At 37.8% G+C, this 25,000-nt stretch overlaps 2 protein-coding genes across 2 annotated transcripts in view; one reads left to right on the top strand and one right to left on the bottom strand.

Moving 5' to 3' along the window:
• The first annotated feature begins 4,694 nt into the window (after positions 1–4,694).
• Positions 4,695–16,905, top strand: LOC107600478 (UPF0577 protein KIAA1324-like homolog). The gene is made up of 9 exons (XM_016292388.1): positions 4,695–4,874; positions 5,603–5,776; positions 5,854–6,037; positions 7,191–7,287; positions 7,443–7,544; positions 8,302–8,428; positions 9,761–9,939; positions 10,040–10,211; positions 15,737–16,905. The coding sequence occupies exons 1-9, from the start codon at positions 4,695–4,697 to the stop codon at positions 15,803–15,805; spliced, it is 1,284 nt and encodes a 427-aa protein (XP_016147874.1). The 3' UTR covers positions 15,806–16,905.
• Positions 16,906–22,867: 5,962 nt separating this feature from the next.
• Positions 22,868–25,000, bottom strand: part of LOC107600933 (metabotropic glutamate receptor 3-like) — a 3,891-nt gene continuing 1,758 nt past the window's right edge. Inside the window, exon 2 of the mRNA XM_016292928.1 lies at positions 22,868–23,989. Coding sequence (XP_016148414.1) covers positions 23,913–23,989 — 77 coding nt within the window. The 3' untranslated portion in view covers positions 22,868–23,912. The remainder of the gene's footprint in view (positions 23,990–25,000) is intronic.

Here is a 25,000-nt window from a genome sequence, read left to right as displayed (position 1 = left end):
AATAATTATTTGAACGTTTAAGAATAGTTATGTTTAAATACGTTCCACGTTGTAATTTCTTTGAAAGGACTGCCATCTTGGGGTGTGCATCTGAATAACAATTACAAATAACACTTCGGATTGTTTTATTAGTGAATATAAAAGCAGTGTTCTGAATGGTCATTGTCCGTATTCTAATACATTATGTTTAGTGGTTCATTATACAAATAATTTGATGGTCACACTCAAAGTATAAAAAATGAAAGCTGTTGAGTAGATATGTAGGCTACTATAATTAAGGCTATTCGTTTTGGGCCTGATTTGGGTAACACCGCTGTGACGTCATTTCTAAGACTTCAAAGCGGCTCCGTCAGATGACGTTCTATGGTGACGTCGCTCGCTGATATGATGGGACGGTCCCGTTATTCCCTTCGGCAAGCGATGGAGCGCACGAGGACAACCATTGTCCGCCAGCGAAGCCGTTTTATGCTCAATTATACGGCGTGGATATGTTGCGTTTTCATCGTGAACGCGTCCGCGGCATGTGCCGCTCACCTGCGCCAGTGTAAAGAGGTGAGAGATCATTCCCGCTGGTGTTTCTGCGTTAAACACTCGTCCAGTTCATATATCTGCTTTTTTTTTGCACACGCCGGCTTGTATTTAAAGCATCTGTGGTTGTTTGTCATACATTTATTTGCACTTTTGGGATCAATTTCTTTACTAACACGTGCAGCAAGATGATGTAGGTTGTCACAGCTTACAATAACCAAAGTAACAGGTGCATCAGATACTCTACACAGATTGAATAGCTGTAACCAATGAGAAGTAGGCTGTCTGAATACAGTAAAAGCTGGTTTATAGAAACATTTAGAATAGATGCTTTATTTGTGGCTTTAACATGCAACAATAAAAGGAATCAGACTGTCACACTGACAGATCCCTCTGAAGAACATGGAAACATCCGTTTACAAACGATAGTTCTGCAAAAAGGCTTCCCGAGGAGCCTTAAATCGTGTCTCTGGAAGCTTAGAAGTGCTTAATGTAAGTCATAAGTTCTTACAAGAACTGAAAAATCTGTCAGTGGTTCCTTCAGTAACCCTGTCATGAGGGAAAGGACATTTGAGGCTCTGAATATATATTTAGATTCTTTGAAATCAGGTTTTTAGGCACTTTTAGTTCTTGGAGTATTATAGTTTATTTGTTTCCTGTATCAGATGTTTGGCTTTTTTTTAATACTAATGTATCTTGAGCTTTTCAGATGCATATTGATTAAGAAGCTGATATGCTTTTTGTCTCAGTATGTATATTGATTGGTGTCAGATTGCTTTTTGGGATGGGCATCCCATTTTAAATATGCATTTGTCATCACTGAAATAATGTGTTAGAATCCAGCCAGGCTGTGTGTTTTATGTCTAATGTTATGGTAATGGATGAATAAGGTTCCAGCGGAGCTTTTCACAGAGATGGTCAGCTCTGCATGCCCATCTCAAGAGCCTGGTGATATGATGCTAAGAATAGCCTTACTGAAACCACGTTCACTGAGAGCTCAGCACCTCCTCTGGCCTTTGTGCATGGAAAAACTGTGACTTAAAATCCCTGCGTGTCCCGTAAGCTAAAATATTGACTGCAGTTGACGGCTATGAATAAGGAACAATAGTGCAGATTTGGAACTATTTTGGCTTATGCATTCATAAAAATCAGATGGTAATTGTACATGTTCTCTCAAGCCGCATTAATTATTTACATTATCCGGTAAAGCCTGGCATATCAAATATATCACGTTTTCTTTAAAAAAAATCATGTTTGACACATCAGGCTTTTATGGCTTATATAATATTAAATAGGAGAATATGGAGATCATACTCAGAGTAAAACACCACATTTTTATTTAGAGGCTGAAATTAAGCAAAACTATGCAATTTGATAAATATACAATTAATGAGATCTTAAAAACAGTATAGCAGGCTATTTACATAAATAGATATAAATATCAGTTGTCACCCTATATCTGTCAATGTCTTAATATAATATTTAAATACTTTAGTTTTATGATCAAAGCTCTGTAGGTTTTATTATGGGGGGCAAAACACATAATGCAATACAAAGATGATTGAAAGTTGAACAAATAAAGGTTCCTCAAAAGCCTGATGTATCATATTTGATGCTCACATTTTAACATAATTTTCAACAAAAAAAAAAGTGGCTGTACAAAATACATTGATTTTACTACATGATTTTAGTGTGTTGTTTTGCATTGTGTCATTATAGCCACCAGTGGCACATTACTGTATCTGTGGTAATGGACTGGGGTTTGTATGGTAATATCTGAGACTAGTTCCTGTTTTGAGCTGTGTCTCTCAGTCTGCCCTCCCGTATGTTGACCCGCAGGGCATTCTGGGTTTTATTATCAGCTTCCTCCTGATGGCTGCCTTTCCTTCCAAGTCACTCAATAAGTGCTGGAGGAACTGCAGGCATGGGATGTAAAAAGAAATGATTCAGAGGTTTTCTGTTGCATTTTGGCCCAAAAAAATGGTCACACCTCGGCAAAATCCGTAAATTAGGTTATTAATGTACCTTATTTTGTCATGATTGCTACCTTAACTGGTGCATATGCATAGTTGAAGCTTTTTTTTTTTTGGCTTTTTTATTTCTACAATAGTTTATTAAGCTGAGACACCCACAAACTTGCTTTCTGTGATTCTGTGTTTTACTTATAGGCTCTTGCTGTAATATGCTGATTAGTGGTGGGCATTTTGATTCATCCCAGTGACTCTTTTGAATCTGTTTACTAAAAGAGTTGCTCAAATTTGTACGCTTATATATATATATATATTAATGCAGGTTAAGTTGTTATGCCAATAGGTAGGAACAAGTATTTGTTGTTTTGCATTGTGTCATTATAGCCACCAGTGGCACATTACTGTATCTGTGGTAATGGACTGGGGTTTGTATGGTAATATCTGAGACTAGTTCCTGTTTTGAGCTGTGTCTCTCAGTCTGCCCTCCCGTATGTTGACCCGCAGGGCATTCTGGGTTTTATTATCAGCTTCCTCCTGATGGCTGCCTTTCCTTCCAAGTCACTCAATAAGTGCTGGAGGAACTGCAGGCATGGGATGTAAAAAGAAATGATTCAGAGGTTTTCTGTTGCATTTTGGCCCAAAAAAATGGTCACACCTCGGCAAAATCCGTAAATTAGGTTATTAATGTACCTTATTTTGTCATGATTGCTACCTTAACTGGTGCATATGCATAGTTGAAGCTTTTTTTTTTTTTGGCTTTTTTATTTCTACAATAGTTTATTAAGCTGAGACACCCACAAACTTGCTTTCTGTGATTCTGTGTTTTACTTATAGGCTCTTGCTGTAATATGCTGATTAGTGGTGGGCAATTTGATTCATCCCAGTGACTCTTTTGAATCTGTTTACTAAAAGAGTTGCTCAAATTTGTACGCTTATATATATATATATATTAATGCAGGTTAAGTTGTTATGCCAATAGGTAGGAACAAGTATTTGTCTCTTTGCATATGAGTGAGTCATTGAATCCCTGAGTTGACTAAAACAAGTCATTTTAATTTTTATTGAAATTTGTGTGCCTGCATATCTACTAAGAGTCTCTAGAAAGAGTGTTTAAGCTCTTTTCAAGTTAATTTCATTCATGAATGAGATATCCCTGTTTAAGGAAGAAGTCACATTTTGTTCTGTTTGTTCAGTTAATTCCCAAGAAAGATATGTCCCAGTTGTTTTCTTCATTTGTGAATGACATGCTGTATGTGCCGTTTCATTCACATAACACAATGTCCGTTGACAGTTAATTTTTCATTTAGTTCATCGTTCAGGAACATGAATTTGCAGTTTGTTCAGCAACAAGAAGTTGCTGTTCGTTTGGGAGCAAGATATGTCCCAGTTCGTTTAGTTGATTCCCAAGAAGTCCTACTTTGGTCACATCCCAGTTCGTTCACAAAAAAAAAGATATGTTGCCACTTCATTCAATTCATTGAGAAACGAAAAGTTGCAGTTTGTTCAATTTGGTCAGGAACAAGATGTGTCTCAGTTCCTTCATGAAATGACACCCCGGTTTGTTCATAAATGAGATGTTCCTCTAATTTGGTTGAGTCTAACACAGACTCGTTGAGTGAAGGGGCAATCTTTGAAGGCTTTAATGAATGAAAAATCCGTCAGTGCATGGTTGTGAACAAGAAATATCTGTTAAAAAACTTAAGATCTGATCACAATTGAACCCCCACTGATGCTGATGCCTGGAAAGGAAAGGGTGTGGCCTCAGCAGACTCAGGACGAGATGACTCATGCATTTATTATGTCATGTTATGTATGACCTGTTTTACTGTCCTCTGCATTAAATCCACACAATACTCAAGCGTCCATGTGCTTTACTCTTTTACAGCCAAACTTCACAGATCCACACACCCACAAAACACAAGTATCTTGTTAAATTTAGACGTGTTGTTTGTTTTCGCAGGCGGACTATTACTTTCAGTACACAGAGTGTGACAGCACTGGGTCCAGATGGAGGGTGGCCATTCCTCTCATCCATCCATCCGTCCGTCCGTCCGTCCGTCCGTCCGTCCGTCCTTCCGTCCATCCATCCATCCATCGGATTAGTGATTGAACTGGTCAATATAGCATAAACAGTATTGTATATTTGGTTACGTCCTTCTGTCAGCATTCTCGTGCAAGGCGGGGGAGTTTCTGGAGATGTCTGCTCAGGAGTGCACTCTGTGTGCGGCTGGCACTTACTCACTGGGCAGCGGCCTGCGTTTCGATGAGTGGGACGACATCCCTCCTGGATTCAGCAGCCTGGCAACCAACCATGCTAACGCACCCAACGAACAGAATGCGTCCACCTGCAGCAGGTCAGTTCCTTTGGAGAAGTCAGTTATGTACTGCAAAAAAATTGTTTTAAAGACCCCATGATTTTCGCTTTCTGTATTTGGTGTGTTTTAAAAGGTATTGATTGTGTATTCTGTTTATTTGTCCAACACTAAATAGAAATAAAGTCCAAATACACAAAGGACAACATGCATATCAGATACAGTTTTACTTGCAACCAGACCGCTATATCTAAAATGACTGTTCCCAAGTTTTCAAAGTCTTGTTCTCATCAAAGTATTTGCAACAAACACTGTATTTTTGTCCTTTCCGTTTATTTATTAATTAATTTATTTAATATCAGCACATATTCAGATTTAAGCATACACAGACTTATTTGTGCAGGCACACACACACTTCCAGGGACATGAAAAGATATGAGTATTAAACCAATCATTTATTATATATATATATATATATATATATATATATATATATATATATATATATATATATATATATATATATATATACACACAATTTTAAACATATGTAATGTTTTCAAAAGTTTGACTAATGATATCTAGCACTATTCAGTACAAATATTCAGGAACTACTGGAAAAATATGATGAATGGTCGTTATGTGACATTAAAAAAATGCTTTTTATTTTAAGTCATTATGCAAATTGATAAAATGAATTGAGTGGTTGAGAACATGGGCATTACTAAAAGTGCTTCAGGAATAATAACTAGTAAGTGTATGACTGTTCTCTCTTGAATGTTTAAATTCTAGGAGCACAGTGTGTGTTTCAGCGACTGTTCGTTCACATACACTGACCAGATTCGGACTCTTCAGTATGACTTCAGTGCTCTGACCTCTGCTGGGTCCATCATGAACGGGCCCAGCTTCACTGCGAAAGGCACAAAGTACTACCACCTCTTCAATATCAGCCTGTGTGGAGCTGAGGTATGACATCAACACCTGAAATGAGCAGAAATGACATCACAAGAATGTTATTTATTCATTCATCTGTCTTTTGTCAGGGTCACAAGGCTGCAGTCTGCAGAGATAATGTCACAAACCTGCCCAATGAGGACGCTGAAGGTGGTCAGCAGGGCAGTTCAGTGGAGGCTTTTCTCTGTCAATCAACGATTATCCCATCCGATGGGCGGGGCTTAAGAACAGCTCTTTCCTCTCAGTCCATTAGCCTGGCCGACACTTTTCAGGGTGCGACCATTTCATATTTTTAAATTTCAAACTAAAAAAATATATTTTTGAATTCTTGATAGTGTAGCGTATGTGACTTGCACGTCCATGTTTCATTAATTTGAATTACTTGCTAATAAGGCTGCCAAAATTAATGTTGTAAGTTATTAGATCAATTAAATGTTTAACAGACTTTCCATTATCAGTAAACAATGGAGAAAAACGTCCTTAACGGTCTATATAATTATAAATTAAATCCCCGATGGGCTTTTTACTGAAGTAAAGTCATTTGCAGTTTAATCATCAAAGCTCAATAAGTATGAATTAATATCACCTATGAGCAAAAACATTGTCTGCGCTGCTATTGTTAATGAGAAGACCACTTGGGGACTGTGGCAACTATAAAACATCATGCAGTGTTACTTTTTTGTTCTTAATATCTAAAGTAGAATTTGAATACGAGTTGATTTTTTTTTTTTGTGTGTGTATACAAGAAATAAATTAACAGTGTTTTCCACACACTTTTGCTCATAAGTAATCCTGTTACACCCCAACATTCCTGCCAGAAAATATAATATGTAATATTTTTTTTATAGAATTGATATATATTTAATGAAATATAGATACATTTATATCATTCTTTTATATATTCTATATACATTTTATGTTTATGTCTGTATATTGTTTTATTATTATTATATTATAAAAAAAGATTATATAATGATTTAAAAAAATTTTTTTTATATAAGTAAAATATATACAATTACAGAATTATAGCATCAATACATGTATCGGGACCTAGATGGAATGCAATATTTACATAAAAAAACCTTGGATATTGTTATGTTGAACCCGTGTTTTCATAAAAAAATCATAACCTCCTGACATTTGGAATATTTACTGTTCATAGCCTTTCATATTAGAGACACTCCAGCCAATAAAAATGTGCTGTAGATTTCTGTTTCTTTATAATAATAATTCTACACAGTGCCTGTCATCTGTGTTCTCAGGTATAAAACTTAGCATATAAAAAAATTGGCTTCTTGTTTAGTGATAAATACGATTAATTACTTGAATCTACGGGTGGTCCTGCTTACTAAGCACTTCCTGCTGTGCTGCCTGTCACCCCCATGTGTCCTCTAAGACAGGTTGTGTGTGTGTGTTTGTGCCACAGGAGCCACAGTGGAGAAATCACTTAACGGAATCACCGCCAGACCAGAACTATTTCCATCTGCATCCAAGAGAATCCCAGATGTCCACTTCTTCTATCGGTACTGGCAGTTACGTCATCAAACCTAAAGTGCCTCTTAAAGTTCCTCTCATGTATGGTTGTCTGGAGTTTTAGGGGTTTTGTAATAAAGTGTGAAGTTTGTTATTTTCCCTCTATCATCCATTACCTGTTTAATGGTGTCTTTTATTTGTAAAGATCTTCACAGGTCACAACCTCATGTCAGAGAGGCAGGAATGCAGTGGTGTCACTGCGCTGTAACCCAGAGAAAACAGCGAAGGGAGACATATCTGTACCCAGGTAAACACACACAAACAAGCACACTGCTGTTAATGCAGTCTAAATTTGGCACAGGGCATCTCCCATCATGCCATACCAAATCACCTAACTGCAGGCCCACTGAGTTGATTTATTTGTCTTGTTTTCTTTTTTGAAAATTTGAAACATTTATTTTATCACCAAAAGTGTATGTCACTTATTTTGTTATATTTATATTATGGATTATTTATGAAAGTGAAAAAGTGAAAGTGACGTGACATGTGGCCAAGTATGGTGACCCATACTCAGAATTAGTGCTCTGCATTTATCCCATCCAAAGTGCACACACACAGCAGTAAACACGCACACACCGTGAACACGCACACGGAGCAGTGGGCAGCCATTTTTTGCTGCGGCGCCCGGGGAGCAGTTGGGGGTTCGGTGCCTTGCTCAACCTCAGTCATATTATTGAAGGTGGAAGAGAGCGCTGTACATTCACTCCACCCACTTACAATCCCTGCCGGTACGAGACTCGAACCCGCAACCTTTGGGTTACGAGTCCGACTCTCTAACCATTAGGCCTCGATGTTGCCATGTCTGAAACAAAATGAGTAATATTGCTAATCAAAAGTAGCCCATTTCTTTTTCTTTCATGGTTTTCTCCTCTGTCTGGGCTCCCTTCTGTCAAAATTGTGTTCCAGGGAGATTACTAGAACCCGCGGACTAAAAAACAACCCTTGACAGCAGTGTAAAAGTAGCCCAATTCCAGTTTAGATTGACTTCCTCTGTCCTGTGTCAGTGAGTGTCCTGCAGGGACCTGTGACGGCTGCACGTTTCACTTCCTGTGGGAGAGCTCTAGTGCGTGTCCACGCTGCGCTGCTGTCGACTACCACGCCATTGAAGGAGCCTGTAAGGCAGGAGTGCAGGTACTCTTTCATTAGTTCTACTGATGAGTTACTGTATAGTATTGTCTGAGAAATGAGTTGTAATGTTTGTCAAGTCACCTTTATTTATATAGCGCTTTATACAATACAGATTGTGTCAAAGCAGCTTTACAGTGTTCAACAGGAAAAACGTGTGCCGATAATGCAAGAGGATAATAGAAAACAGTCAGGTTTTCAGTTAAAGTCAGTTTATTGTTGATTCATTGATGTCATCGTCCAGCTCAGTTCAGTTCTCTTCCAATAGTGTCTGTGCAGTCAAGTCAACAATGTTGCCAGAAATTGTGTCCCCAACTAATAAAGTCGACAGCGGCACAGAACCAAAACTCCATCGGTGATAGAAATGGGAAAAAAAAGGAACCAGGCTCAGTCGGGGGGCCAGTTTTCCTCTGGCCAGATGAAACCAGCATGGTGTGGTTTAATTCCAGGCTGCAACACACGTCAAATTGTGTTTTAGTATCAAGTGCAATTAAAATTGGCTTTGGTAAGGAACTGCAAGGTAATACATAGCCTAGTTTAAATCAGATAGTAAGAATAATAGTCTGATCCTCGTTCATGTAAGTAATAAAATCAGTCTACTAAAGAAAAGCATCTGTCGTGACTTGTGCATCTTCTACTGAATTTATCATCAGAAGTTTATCTAGGGTAAGTTTGTTTTCTTCAGAACTCCATGTGGCAACACATATGTGGATTATTCCTCACATTAAGCCACCAAAACAAAAATGAATAATCACAGTGGGTGTTCACGTGTTTGTGACAGGTGCGTCGTGAGACACGATGACTAGCTTGGATATGATGCCTGAGTGACTTGCTTTTTTTGTTGCAAATAGAAAAGGGAAAACGAAGTACATTACTGTTCAAAAGTATGGTGTCAGTGAGGTTTTAAATTTTTTTTTTTTTATAAATTTAATACTTTTATTTAACAAAATCAAAAGTGACGGTCAAGACATTTACAATGTTACAAAAGATTTCCATTTTAAATAAATGCTGTTCTATGTATTCATCACAGAATCAGTTTTCACAAAAATATTAGGCATCACAACTGTTTTCAACATTGATAATAATAATAATACATTTTTCTTGAGCAGCAATTCAGCATAATAGAATGATTTCTGAAAGATCATATGACACTGAAGACTGGAGTAATGATGCTGAAAATTCAGCTTTGTATCACTAAATTACATTTTAAAATGTATTAACTTTATTGCCCCCAAGCGTTTGAACAGAGTGTAGCTAAATAATAACAAATAAATAAATAGCAGGTGAGATTCAAAATGCCACAGTTAACATCGTAATGATGTGGATTTTAATTCTAAGGACACAGTGTTTGTATGGACTGAACCTCGGCTGTGTACTGGAGGACTGACTCTCCCGCTGAAGAGAACGTCTCCATGCGAGGCGATTGATTTCTGGCTGAAGGTGGGCGCTGGGCTTGCAGTGATCTCTGCTATTCTGCTCGTCTCCCTGACCTGCTACTTCTGGAAGAAGAACAAAAAGTATGATTCTTGTGACTATTTTAGGTTTTGGAGATGTACAACCATCTCTCTTTGTTTATGCTAATAAGCTTCGTACTTCTTTATCTTTTTGCTCTTATAGGCTAGAGTTTAAGTATTCCAAACTTGTGATGTCAGCCAATAAAGAGTGCGAGTTGCCGGCAGCGGACAGCTGTGCCATTATGGAAGGAGAAGGAGAGGAGAATGAGGATGAAGAAGTGGTTTATGCCAACAAGTCTTCTCTTCTGGCTAAGCTGAAGGCTGTCGCTACCAAGGTTAGCTAAACCACAGCAGGTTTAAATGCTTTCCTTAAAAAAACATTGTAAATGGTGTCACAGGAAAAAAAAGTTCATCTCTTTTCTGTTTTTGTGTATTAAAGAGGCATACAACCCAGAAAAACAGATACTCAGTTTTTAAGAACATAAGCTGATTGAGGAAATTATACATTACACCACTGAACTTCATTGCTATACTACTTTTTTAAAGGTTGAGCTTGTGCTGCACCAAACAGAAAGGCAAGAATAATACGCTTTTATCTAAAGCAACTTAAAAAAGAGGAACAAAAGCAATTAGTCAAGGAGCCAATGAGAGTTGTAATATAAACATATTTATTTGACAACTAGATGCTAGAGAAGAGATTTTTTTTTTTTAAATGTGGGTGTATGTTTTTGTTTCTCAATTTTTTTTGTGGAAACTGATTTACTACCTTTTTCGAAAGTTTGAGGGAAGATTAAAAACAAACAAACAATACTTTTATTCATTAAGGATGCATTACATTTATCAAAAGTAACAGTAAAGACATTTATAATGTTACAAAAGATTTCTGTTTCAAATAAAGACTTCAAGAAATCAAAAATATTGAGCAGAAAAATAGTTTTCAGCTCTAATAATAATAAGCATAATTGAGCACCAATAATAATTGAGCATCAAATCAGCATATTAGAATGATTTCCGAAGGTGCATGTGACTTTAAAGACTGGACTAGACTGTTGAAAATTCAGCTTTGCATCAAAGGAATAAATTAAAATGTAAAATATATTAAAATAGAAAACATTTTAAATTGTAATAATATACTATTTGTAATAATTTACTGTATTTTTGAGCAAATAAATGCAGCATTGGTGAGCATAAGAGTCTTCTTTAAAAACATTTTTTAAAAATCTTAATTATTTAAAAATAAATGTATTTAGTGACCTCTACTGGACATGGACAGTGTTTTCAAAAATATGCTTCAAGTTGTTAATGATGTTCTCTTCCACACCTTGCAGTTTCTTCATTGCATTTCTGATGAAATGATCTCAGTTCAACCCTCCCTGTACTCGTTTTCCCTCGCTTTGCTTTTTACTTTGTTTTTCCCTCTTACAATCCACGCTAGAAGCCACTGCAGTCAGAAAGTTAGCTGCGAGTCTGCGTGAGGGTGGGTGTGTGTATATGCCTTGATGTTTAACTCGGGGCAGTTGACGGAGCCGCTGAGGGACTTCTAGAAACATCTGTAAGATTAAAGACCGTTGAGCTGCTTTGGCATATGCGGCGTGTCACACTGTGTTCACGGCCAATTAGAAGAGAGTTTGAGAGGGAGAGAGTTGTATTCAAGTGTCAGAACTTCCATTGTCACTTTAAGTCTCAAACGTTCAGTCCTGAAAAATGCCATATGACCTCCTGTGGGAATGTGCTCAGATTTCCTGCGGTATATGGAGTCAGTTTTGGTCCTGTAATTATCAGGGAAGTTAATTAAGAGAATAATCTGTCCAAATCGAGAGGAATTAATCAATCATGTTCCTGGTGACTGGTTCTGCCTAAATAAACTCTGCTAAACGAGCAAAAACTGTATTAGCTGGTCTCTCAGCCTGGTTTTAGAGGGGTTTTTGGGCACTTTTCAGAAGGCAAATCAGCTAAAAACACCAGCTTGGCCAGGGGGGAAGACCAGCTTAAACTAGCTTGTTTTTTTTAACCCTCAGGGAATCAGCGCAGAACAATTGCAACCTTTGTATTTAAATGATCAAATGTGACCCTGGACCACAAAACCAGTCTTAAGTTGCACGAGTATGTTTGTAGCAATAGCCAAAAATACATTGTACGGGTCATAATTATCGAATTTTCTTTTATGCCAAAAATCATTAGGATATTAAGTAAAGATCACGTTCCATTAAGATATTTTGTAAATTTCCTACCATAAATATTTCAAAACTTCATTTTTGATTAGTAATATGAATTGCTAAGAACTTAATTTGGATAACTTTAAAGATGATTTTCTCAGTATTTAGATTTTTTTTGCACTATTTTTCAAATAGTTGTATATCGGCCACATATTGTTCTATCCTAACAAACCATACATCATATGAAAGCTGAATAATAAGTTTTCCATTGATGTATAAATCTCAATTTCGAAAAATTGACACTTAAGAGTCAAGGTTTTGTGGTCCAGGGTCACAAATAATACTTTTGCTAAATATGGGTTAAAAACTACGCATGAAAGTAGTTGACACTTTATCACAACAACAGTTTTGGTGGACGAAAAATTGCGGTAACACTTTACAATAAGGTTTCTATATTATATAAACTATATTAGTTAACATGAACACTATTTATATAGCATTTATTAATCTTAGTTAATATTAATTACAAAACTTACTAATACATTTATTTAAAAAAAAAATGCTGTAAAAATATATTGTTCATAATGCATTAACTAACGTTAAGAAATGAGACCTTATTGTAAAGTGTTACCAAAATTGCATATTATCAGTCACACAAAATGGAATTGTGAAACAAATATATCTATTTAAGAAGTAAGTATTGTTAAAATTGTATTTCTGTGTGTCTAGTGATGAGAAGTTTTGCATGTGGTAGTACATAAATTTGAGACCATTTTAGCAAAAATGCAGTGCTGGGGCCCGTTCTTCGTACGTCGCTAACTCAGTTAGCTGGATTTGATTGTTGATGATTTGGCGTGATCTTGGATTGTTTGGTTCTTCGAAGCTCATCCCGGAGTTGCTGTCATAGCAACAGGTCCGTAAGCTTAAACCTGCTCGGGAGCAGGCTTATTTCATGTAAACAGGATTAGATTGCATCTTTTTAAGCAGAATTGATACTTAAAATCTGTCCCAGCCACTGTTACTTTGTTACAAGAGTATCCTACTAATCAAGGGACAATATTTTAAAATAATAATCATTAAAAAAATTAATTTAAAGATAATATAATAATGTTGTGTAGTCTTTATTAATACTATAGACACAGCCAGTTTTACTCACTGAAAGATTTATTAGTCATAAAATTATTACTTCATAATTGTATTCGAGTCTTACACGCATGCTATACAGATAATGTAGAGTCGTGCGTTAATTTGAGTGGTGGCAGATATTATGGGAGTGGCTTGATGGAGTTCAGGAGATGCTGATAACATGATCTCGACCCTTAAGAAACTTTAATTAATGCTGTCACGTAACAAATCTGTTCAAATATAAAATTAAATGAATTGCTAATTACTAAATTGAAATAAAAATGTAAAGCCTGTACACATATTAGAAATCGTGAATATAAATAATTGGGAATCATGTAAGAAATTAAAATAAAATAAAAACTGTGCACATTTTATTTATCTATTAGAACATTTATGTACTTTTGTTCGCTTGGCTGTTTCCTTATAAAAGGAAGTCAAGTTTTTCGTCAGGTGTCTTTTTTAATTAGATGATGTCATTACGCTGCTGTCTTGCCGCCAGCCAATCGCTGCACTGCTGATCGTGGTTTCGAGTATCGATACATAGCCCCTTTTAAACCAACACATGAACGCGCAATTATCTCAGATAACTCAATCCAGCCATACTAATCATCAACAACAGGTGCGTTCGAAGAACCGAATTAGCCAGATCCTGATTAGTGCGATGATATCATCTTGGATGTGACATTTCATCTCGGATATAATAAGCGACATAAGAAGAACGGGCCCCCGGGCATTAAGAGTTACATTTTGTTTTGTTGTTGCTGTTGTCAGACAGTGGAGTGTATTGAATGAATGGTACAAAAATATATTTTTGTACCATGTTTCTGCTGTTTTCTAAGAGTTGTTTCATATATCATATATCATATCATATCATATATACACTTATTGTGCTAATACTAATTAGTAGTAATTATTTAATAAATTTAATACATTTTTTAATTTCAATAATTTTATTTAAAAATGCTGTCATATGAATATTCATGACTCTATTTTTACAGGTTGGAATATATTATACATGCTATATTTTGCCAAACCATTAAAAAAAAACATCCTAAATATCAATGCTTGGGTCTTTGAGGGTTAAAGATTTTGTTTTTTAATGATTATTTGTTTTTTGTTTTCTACATAAAAAAAGTTATATACTTTGTAGTGAAATTGTTCCAAGGCAAGGCAAGTTTATTTGTATAGCACATTTCATACACAATGGTAATTCAAAGTGCTTTACATAAAATAAAATAAAAACAATAATCACAACAATAAAACAAGGAATTTAAAAACTTTGAAAATTATAAAAAAAAAAATTTGATTTAAGAGGTTTAAAATGAATTTAAGAAAACGATTATACATATAATATAGTGCAATCAGTTCGGACATCGCACAGTGCTCATTCAATAAATGCACAGCTAAACAGATGAGTTTTGAGTCTGCATTTAAATGTGACTAATGTTTTAGCACATCTGATCTCTTCTGGAAGCTGATTCCAACTGCGGGTGGCATAATAACTAAAAGCACATTCCCCTTGTTTTGTGTGAACCCTTGGTATTTCTAACTGACTCGATCCTAATGATCTGAGTGGTCTGTTAGGTTTATATTCAGTGAGCATATCTGCTATATATTTAGGTCCTAGGCCATTGAGTGATTTATAAACGAGTAAAAGTACTTTAAAATCAATCCTAAATATAACTGGAATCCAGTGTAAGGACCTGAGGACTGGTGTAATATGCTCAGATTTTCTGGTTCTAGTCAGAATTCTGGCAGCAGCGTTCTGGATGAGCAAAAATGTTTTCATTTGTAAAAATGTATGCAAGAATCTTTCACAATAAGACCAGGAACATTCATAGTATTCATAGTAAATAGGCTCTATTTTGATATTACATTGACTCCTACTTGTGAGGAATTTAGTATGTTGCAAATCTAATGGCACAAAATATTGAGCTAATAAGAAATAACACAAATATTGGGTAAAATAGTGCAATTTTAACTTTGAATAGAAGCCTTTCATTATTGAATGCAATATGTACATTTTAGCCAACATTTCTCTCAGCTCAATGGATCTGCCATTTTGGATGGATTTTTCACTGTGCTTGTCGTACTTGTTTTCTTTTACAGCGGATGTATGTGATGCTGCCTTACATTTTGCCAAAAAGAGTTCTTAAAATGCAGGATATTGTTGTTGGCTACCTTTTTGAACAGCTTTTGCGTAGGGAGCATGTCAGCGATGCATTAAAAACGGTCTATGTAGGCAACTAGATTTCATAACCAAACTTGTGTGTGAATATAACAGCGTTTCCTTAGCGTTCCAGAAATCTGTGCCATACAGAGGCAGTTGCAGGTCATTTGTCTTTCTGTTTAACAGACCTAGCTTACCGCAACTTGCTGTTTGATTTGCACGCTGGTTGTCCTGGTAACGCGCGGTGTCTGCGGACAGTCCTTGGCCTTCGCAGGGTAGGCTTTTCAAAGGGAGGCGACCTTGACGAAGAGGCCGATTCTGCACTCTGTTTGTGAACATTTGTCGCGCCCGCGTTCAGTGATTTGTTCCCAATTCACCTGCGTTTTCAAAACCGTGTTCCTGTTTCTAGGGCAACAAGAAGAGCGGTGAAGCCGTCCAACTGCAATTCTCCAATACAGAGAAGTCTGTGTGGGGATAGAAGAAGAGCAAAGAGGGATACGGAAAAGGAAAGGGAAGAATGGAAGTCCCTTTCTGTTCGATATCACATGCAGTGGCCTTAAGAAAACAAGGGCACAAGTGTCCCGAAGGAAAGGAATATGGGTTAAAAAAGCCTGCAGGTACATGGATGGATTTGCTTATATGAATATTTCTCTCTTGATTTGTCACTATGCAGTTGTGTATGTGTGTGTTTTCCATTTGTAAATGCATGGAAATTCCCTTCCTCTGCAATGCCTGGGTTTCTCCAGAAGCTTTTTGGAGCGACAGCCGTGACTTTACACGAGTCCTTGCTTGTCAGAGCGAATGTAGCCAAGGGTCAGAGTGAACACACAAATACACTCAGACTTTAAGCTTTACTGACAGACACTTCCAATCCCAGCTAAACAGCACTGGAAAGCCATGTAAAGTGTGCTGTGTTCAAGTGCAGCCAAAATAGGCTGTGTGTTTTTTTTAGTTAAGTAACCTATTTGACTATGACGGTGACATTCCAAATGAAATATGACATGAATAAAGAGATTACAGCAAAGCAGGCGCCATTTCTGTACAGCTATTTTTATGATTTTTCGACATACCTCTGTGTCATTCTGGCTTACAGTACCAAGACAAACACAGGGGATTTCATGGGGAAAGTATTCCTGCAGAACAGTGACTGCAGACTGAGGTGGTGAAACATGTGCAGTCTAATTAAGGAACTTAATGAACTGCCGCTGGGGTTTTATTCATGAAATTTTAAGACGCATCGACATGAAATCTGGGGAAATGATCTGCTGAGAACCATATTGATTCTGGATTGAGGTATAAACCTACAGTTTACTGTCCTGCTGGGATTTAGTTGTTTTGTTTGGTCCACTACTGCTCTGAAGCGTTAGATATGCTGTAGGCAATATTATTTATGAGTAATTAATTGTGTGTGTGTGTGTGTTTACAGTGAAATGAACCTGTAACTGTGTCCAACTGATGTCAGTTCTTGATATAGCCTAATTTGTTTTTGATATTGTGTATAATAAATGATTGTTTGCACTCTCAAATGTGTAAAACTGAAGAACTTCATAAACCAACCAATATGGTGTATTTCAGTAAAAAGGTTTTTGATGACATCATCTGATGATTTTGGTGAGTTTTTTTTCATAACCTTTAAGTGAAAGTGTTATTTTAGTATTATTTAGATACTGTTATATAAATATTTAAAAATAGTCTTTTTACATGCAAATAAGCAATTTTGTCATGTTTTTAAAGTATTTTTGTTTTTAAATATTTCTATTTAGCTTTAATTTAGTTTTAGTATTTCTACTCAAACTTATTTTCAGTCAGATGCCATGTTATTTAAGTAATTATTTATGAAATAATTTTTCCAAAAAAACAACAACAAATATGGTGGTGTTAGATGCATCGCAGCTTGACATCACTTGACATTTTATGTTTATATTAAATCTTTTTCTCACACCAAGCTCAATATGAATAGAAGCTGAGTGAAGATTCTTAAAAAAAGTCTTTGTGTTCCACAGAACTGACGATTTTGTTCTCTTTGACTCATTGGATGGAAACGGTGCTAATTCGCAAATGTTTATGCGATATTCCAATTTTGCGCATAAATTATCCCAACTTTGGGTGGAAACGGAGTAGATGATCACAGAATTGTCCCTTTTGGGTGAAGTATCGCTTTAAGTAAGGCTGCAGTGGTGTAGCAAAAGCTTTCTACGTAGCTGTCCTCATTAGTTCTCTCACTCTTTCTAAATGTCACATCTCACTGTTTTTTATTCTGACTCTCACTCATTCCTGTGCCTCCTCTCTCGGGGCTTCAGCAATCTTGTGGTTGTAGGTGGAGGAGGTCGTGTCTAACCTGGAGAAGTGCAGCGGTTCTGATATCTCCCATAAAAGCCTCGACTCAGTGCCACAGCCATTAGAATTCCACAGAGGACGAAGGAAGTGTGATGTGCACAATTCACCCCCCCAAAAAAACTCCTTGACTATCTCTATCCCTCAGCCATCACTTTAACTCTCTCATTTATGCCGTTCTCTCTTGCTTTCTCTCATCTGTGCGCTCTCTCTCCTCAGTCGAACTCGTGTGGCTGATAAAAGGAAGAGTTTTCAAAGGCTTCAGCACTTCCGATGTATTATTCTGGCCAGAAAATCCCTGGCAAAAAATTGCCTTCCATTTTCCCCGCTCATAATCTCTGCTGCTTCGTCCTCTTTAGAAAGGCAGAAGCCAGCTGATTGGATGTCAGCAGAATAATTTAGTGGAAGAGAGAACACCCGGGGAAGTTTTTTTTCTTTTTTTTTGGTGAGGAAAAGCTAACCTGACTCGTCTTTGTGAGACATCTGAATCCATCACAGTCACATTGACAGAAAGTCTTGAGGAGGTAGGTGTTTTTGTGTTTGTGTATGATAATGATTCACTGTTATCCCACAACCTCTACATGAGGAATGAAACATACAATTCATCATTTAGTTTGTTTATTATGATGTCATAATGTCCTTTTTATTGCACACTGCACCATGGGCACTGTTCTATTGCTTTGTGTTCAAACCGAAAAGCTCAGTGCCTTCCCAAAGTACACGTCCCGCACGTTTGTAACTCTTTTACAGATCTGAAGGAGGGTTTTTAGTCTGGTTAAGCCTTGCATACAAATTTGAAATCACCCCATATTGTTCTTGGTACATCCAACGAACATGCTGTTTCAGAAAAACGGACTAAGAAAGAGTGTCCAGTCACACATTCAGTATTTGGGATTGACAACTGTTCTGTATTTACTAACAGATGTGACACTAAATTGTCCTGTACATACAACTTTTTTTTTTGTAGGCCTGCACAGAATCAGTTTAATTGATTTTTACAATATTGGAACCTACCTAAGTCATATTTATTACGTCTGTTGGCTAAGTTGATCATCTCAGCTCTGTTTATCAGACTTTTTTGCAGATTTTTCTTTCCAGAAAAGCACAGAAAATGTTGGGAAAGGTCTGCAGATTCTGTTCAGGCCTGGTCTTGAGTCGTGCCTGTAACCATAAGTGATGGATAACCACAGTAAACATCAAGACTTTAGATTATTTTGATTTAGTCGGATGCATCTAAACCATATTTGGCAATTCCTGCTGCCTTTACTGTAGATACTGAGCCAAAAATCTATTTTTCCCCCAATTACCTCGTCTGCCCAGACACTTAGAAAGTGTTCACCCAAAAATGAAAATGTACTGAAAATCTACTCACCCTCAGGTCATCCAAGATGTATATGAGTTTGTTTCTTCATCAGACCAGAGATTGAGAACTTTAGAATTACATCACTTGCCCACCAATGGATCCTCTGCAGTGAATGGGTGCCGTCAGAATAAGAGTCCAAACAGCTAATAAACATATTACAATAATCTTCAAGTAATCCACATGATTCCAGTCCATCATTTAACATCTTATGAAGGAAAAAGCTGCGTGTGTTTGTAAGAAACAAATCCATCATTATGTCTATCATAATAATGCCTTCTCCAGTAAAGGAAAGTCCATCCCCTGTTGTCCTTCATTATGGAATATGGACTGATATTTTGGCCAAAAGCAGCAGTCTGAAGATAAAAACACTTCAATGATCTATTTATTTCTTACAAACAAGCAACTTTCGATTCACAAGATATTAATTGATAGACTGGGGTTGTGTGGATTACTTGTGGATTCTTGTGATGTTTTTATCAGCTGTTTGGACTCTCATTCTGACGGCACCCATTCAGAGCAGAGGATCCGTTGGTGAGCAAGTGATAGTGTAATGCTACAATTTCCCCAAATCTGTTCCTATGAAGAAACAAACTGATCTACTTCTTGGATGGCCCGAGGAGTAAATGTTCAGCAAATTTTCATTTTTTGGGTGAACAGTTCCTTTAACAGGATTTCTATCTTGCTCTCTGCCTACATGATACATACTCCGCTATTTAATGTCTGTAGTTCTGCTCACACATCAACTCTATGTTGAATTCAGATGTGATACCTGTAAGTGTGAAGTAGTCACTTTGGTTATTGGATACGGACAGTTGTCACATTCTTCCAAAACCAAACTGTTTATGAACCTAACCATATTGAGGACTCCAAACAGGGCTCATATCCATATTCTTCCATGGTGTGAAGATTTATGACAAACATGATCAGATCTATGAAAGTTTGCTTTAAACTTTCCCACACAGTTTAGACATAGCCGACTGCTTTTGCAGTAAGACCCTCGATCCCCACTCTGAAATGGAATGGCTGCAGTGGGTGAGGGAGGCTCGCTCTCCATTTGTGTTTCTGCGCAGACTGCAGTCTTGGCTCCCTCCTAAACCGTTTCTAAGCCACTCAGATGAAACCGCCACATTTGACTTTTTCTTCTCTCAAAGACATTCATAAAGAGGCTAAGGCTGGAACGAGGACCCCTAGCAACTTAACGTGCAGAAAGAGGATGTGTGCAGATTTTGGGAGGGTGTTGTACTGCAAGCCTCACCACAAAAGCATTGAGTTGCTGAGTGGTGCTGGAGTTTATGGGGCAGTGAACTGCTTTACATAACCGCACGCTGTTTATCTCTCTACACTCACTGACTTACTAATTTTCTTTGTTTCAAATGTGGCCTGTATCTGCTGTCCTTACGTTGCCCTTTGTTTTGTAGTTCTTTCATTGTTAATTTACACAAAGAGCAAAATAATGTAAAGATTTATTGATATTGCCAATGTCAAAGTGACCGCCACAGTACTGGTTTCCAGGGTGTTGCTATGCACTTGTGATGACGTCCAGGGTGGTTTTTAGAATGTTACTGTGCTGTTGCTAAGATGTTGTGGGTGGTTTCCAGGGTGTTGCTATGCAGTTGCGAAAATGTTCTGGGTGGTTTTTAGAATGTTACTGTGTTGTCGTTAGGGTGTTGTGGGAGGTTTCCAGGGTGTTGCTATGCAGTTGCGAAAATGTTCTGGGTGGTTTTTAGAATGTTACAGTGCTGTTGTTAGGTTGTTGTGGGAGGTTTCCAGGGTGTTGCTATGTAGTTGTGAAGATGTTCTGGGTGGTTTTTAGAATGTTACAGTGCTGTTGTTAGGGTGTTGTGGGAGGTTTCCAGGGTGTTGCTATGCAGTTGTGAAGATGTTCTGAGTGGTTTATAGAATGTTACAGTGCTGTTGCTAGGATGTGTCTGGTTTCCAGCGTGTTGCTATGCAGCTGCAAAGATGTTTAGGTGGTTTTTAGAATGTTACAGTGCTGTTGCTAGGATGTGTCTGGTTTCCAGCGTGTTGCTATGCAGCTGCAAAGATGTTTAGGTGGTTTTTAGAATGTACAGTGCTGTGGCTAGGATGTGTCTGGTTTCCAGCGTGTTGCTATGCAGCTGCAAAGATGTTTAGGTGGTTTTTAGAATGTACAGTGCTGTGGCTAGGATGTGTCTGGTTTCCAGCGTGTTGCTATGCAGCTGCGAAAATGTTCTGGGGGGTTTTTAGAATGTTACTGTGTTGTCGTTAGGGTGTTGTGGGAGGTTTCCAGGGTGTTGCTATGTAGTTGTGAAGATGTTCTGGGTGGTTTTTAGAATGTTACAGTGCTGTTGCTAGGATGTTGTGGGTGGTTTCCAGGGTGTTGCTATGCAGTTGCGAAAATGTTCTGGGTGGTTTTTAGAATGTTACAGTGCTGTGGCTAGGATGTGTCTGGTTTCCAGGGTGTTGCTATGCAGCTGCAAATATGTTTAGGTGGTTTTTAGAATGTTTCAGTGCTGTTGCTAGGATGTTGTGGGTGGTTTCCAGGGTGTTGCTATGCAACTGCTATGATGTTCTGAGTGGTTTTAAAATGTTAATAAATATTTTAGAATGTTGCTGTTGCTAGGATGTGGTTGGTTTACAGGGCGTTGCTATGCAGTTTTGTTCTGGGTGGTTTTTAGAATGTTACTGTGCAGTTTCTAAGGTGTATTTTAAAATGTTCCTATGCAGTTGCTAGGGTGTTTTGAGTAATTTTTAGTATGTTACTATGCATGTGCTAAGGTATTGTGGGTGGTTTTTGCATTTGCTAAAGTGCTCATAGTCGTTTTTACCATATTACTATGCAGGTGCTAAGGTGTTGTGGGTGGTTTCCAGGGCATTGCTATGCAGTTCTTAACATGTTCTAAATGGTTTTAGCATGTTGTTATGCAGTTGCTAGGGTGTTCTGAAATAGTATGGCTTGAATCAATGTTAGTCCAATGAATTTTTAGAACTTTTAATCATTTGAAAGGCACAAATTGTAGATTTGAGTTACCTAACGATATTTACTTAGAGTTATGGATTTGTTGAAATTCGTAACCCTGTTCTTCACCAGTAGTAATGACTAATTAGAGGGGGAAAAGGGAAAAACTGAGGAAGCATATGGTATATATGGACTCGGCTACATATTGATTGTATGTGTGTGTGTAATAGTTGCACTACATTGCACTACATCTTGTGTTTCTGTGAGCAAGTCCGTCTCCATTGGAAGACTAAATCTGTTATTGATTGGTTATGTTTTTCTGTCATCTGATTTTCTCATTCATGCTGTGCATGTTCACCTCCTGGTACTGTTAACTGATGCACAAATGATTTCCTTTGCTGCCATGCTGATGAATTATGAATGTTGAGAGCTTTAGCATTTCTAGGTTACTGTTACATGTTTGTTTCCTATGTCTCTTCATGACGAGCTAAGAATGGATGATCCTACAATGACTGATACAGTTTTGACACTTGCATTAGGTAACGTGATATTGTACAGAATCCCTCGGGGCCGTGCGTTGTCCGCAAGCTAAAAACAAGCAAACATTCAAACTTTTAACATTTTAGCTATCCTCAATCTTCAGCTTGTCGAAGAACCAGAGTGTCCCACTCTCTTCCAAACGAACCAACAGAAAAACATAGAAATGTATAAAACTTTTGAAATGTAAAAAAAGACGTCTGTAAAAAAATGGCCTGGCCCCCTCCTGCCCAAAGGCTCTGAGGAACCTCTCGTATTAAAACTATAGGACAAATGATAAGGCACAACAAGCCGATATCGAACAACAGGATACATTTTACATTCACTGCATCACAAAGCATTTCACACATCAGAAACCTAACCGATTATCACCAGTTTTCCACTGAAATGGTGTCGGTGCCAGAGTTGGGATAGACCTCTAATTCTGATTAATGTTTTAAAAGTATATTTGGTGAGGATATTATCCTATTATTTGACCTCTGACAATACTCTTTCTTGCTTTGTCACATGCAGGTTTAAGGGGCAGGTGTGGACCCGTTTTTTTTTCTGGCAAATCACCTTTTATCCAGTCGACAAGTGTGGGACGGCACCAGCAACGGCACCATGACGGTGAAAAAGAGGTAAGTCAATTTTGTAAAGTGCCTCACATGCTCATCTTCCAGAATTTCTGTCCCTGAAGGCTTCTCGTCACAGGCAATGTAAACATATAATGTCTCGTAGCACTGCATATCTGTGCTGCAACATAAACATGCATCACAGCCAATCTGAATACAACGCTTATGAGATGCAGTTAATGTAATATGCTTTCAGATGTCATGACAGTGTACAAAAATGGTGTTGTAACCTCTGGCGTCAAGCCACTGCCTGTGATGAGACGACGTGAATTTTGAGGCGCGAGCGCTTACTCGATGGTTTCTGTTCTGGACCTCATGACCAGCGTAGACTCTAATACCGTCGATTTGTGCTGATAAAACCATCGGTTAAGATTCTGTACAAAATGTACAACAAGAAATACATACAGTTAGGTTATTACAATGAGGCCTACAAAAGAAAACGACCACAAATTCCAGTGTCCAGTATTGCAGGCGGAGCCGTTTCTGTCAGTCTCTACTGTGGCCCAATCAAAAACGGGTCTGTGTTTTACATCATCACATCATGGCAGTTTACGACATACATAAAGCTATCAAAACAAAAGTTTCCAAAATCTCTCTATAAAGGATTTTTTTGTTCTTTTGTTTCTCTACAACAGTGTCAGACTGTCTATATTTACAACAAGCCCTAAAAATAATTTAATAATCATAATAATCATACACACTTTCTACGCACTGTAGGACCTAGTTCTTGGGCATAGCACAATGTGTGCTGATTGGCTAACAGTCGCTAAGGAGCAGGAGTCTGGAGGAAGGGGCGGGGTCACAGAGAGGAAGTGGTGGAGTCGACAATCTCTCTGCCGTTGCACACCGTCGGGACGTAGTGGGCGCCCACAGATGCTTAAGAAAGAGAGAAAAAGGAGAATTAGATGAATGCAGAGAAGGTATGGACACAGGAATGTAAAAGGGGTGGGACTTAAGAAGTCATTTTATATCTTAGTAACTTAAGTTATTTTTGCAGGAAATTTATCCCAACAACATTTTATATATTACAAAACCATGCGGTAATGCATATTATTTTCGATTTTCCAGTAAAATAAATATATTTTTTTTTACTAATTAAATAAATGTTTTTTTATTCTCATTTTTTTTAAAGGGGTCATATGATGCTATTTTAAAGATCATTATTTTGTGTATTTGGTGTAACACAGGGCTGCCCAAACTCGGTCCTGGAGGGCCGGTGTCCTGCAGAGTTTAGCTCCAACTTGCCTCAACACACCTGCCTTTAAGTTCCTAGTATGCAGTAAGAGCTTGATTAGCTGGTTCAGGTGTGTTTAATTGGGGTTGGAGCTAAACTCTTCAGGACACCGGCCCTCCAGGACCGAGTTTGGGCAGCCCTGGTGTTACAGACCTCTATGCCCCGCCTCTCTCAAAACGCGTCTTTTCAGCAAAGCCCCCTCCTTTGACAAGCGCAGTCTGCTCTGATTGGCCAGCTGACCCAGTGCATTGTGATTGGCCGAACACCACAAGCATGTGTCGGAAATGTAACGCCCCTTACCATAATTGCAGGTTCAGCTTTCAAAGTAAATATCAAGACAGTTCTCGTTAATAATGTCGTTAGTTTTACCATCAGTTCAAGCCCGAAAGGCCAACAGAGTCGCATGAAAGACACAGTGATGATGCAGTACACAAGCCGCGGTTAAGACAGTTAACGTGTTATGATTTCTGACAGGCAGTTCACTCTCCTGTGATGTGACCCTGTTCCCCTCACACACACACACACACGACGCGTTACTCGGCGCTGCGCAAAACTCCGCATTTGAACAGTCAATAGCAAATACTTAAACTAATAACAAAACATACTTACAGTCGCTGATTCAGAAGCGCCAGATTGTCATAGCAAAGTCGGAA

The sequence above is a fragment of the Sinocyclocheilus grahami genome, unplaced genomic scaffold (assembly GCF_001515645.1).
Source record: "Sinocyclocheilus grahami isolate Dianchi unplaced genomic scaffold, SAMN03320097.WGS_v1.1 scaffold14.1, whole genome shotgun sequence".
Taxonomy (NCBI): Eukaryota; Metazoa; Chordata; class Actinopteri; order Cypriniformes; family Cyprinidae; genus Sinocyclocheilus; species Sinocyclocheilus grahami.
Note: the sequence above shows the minus strand (reverse complement) of the source record. Positions and strands in the feature narration are given on the sequence as shown.

What these genes read in the sequence shown, in the direction of transcription:
- LOC107600478 (XM_016292388.1), top strand. Translation starts at nt 4,695, where the DNA reads ATGTCTGCTCAGGAGTGCACTCTGTGTGCGGCTGGCACTTACTCACTG. An exon ending in TCAGCCTGTGTGGAGCTGAG is followed by an intron (nt 5,777 to 5,853) that starts GTATGACATCAA and finishes GTCTTTTGTCAG; the next exon opens with GGTCACAAGGCTGCAGTCTG. An exon ending in CCTGTAAGGCAGGAGTGCAG is followed by an intron (nt 8,429 to 9,760) that starts GTACTCTTTCAT and finishes TTTAATTCTAAG; the next exon opens with GACACAGTGTTTGTATGGAC.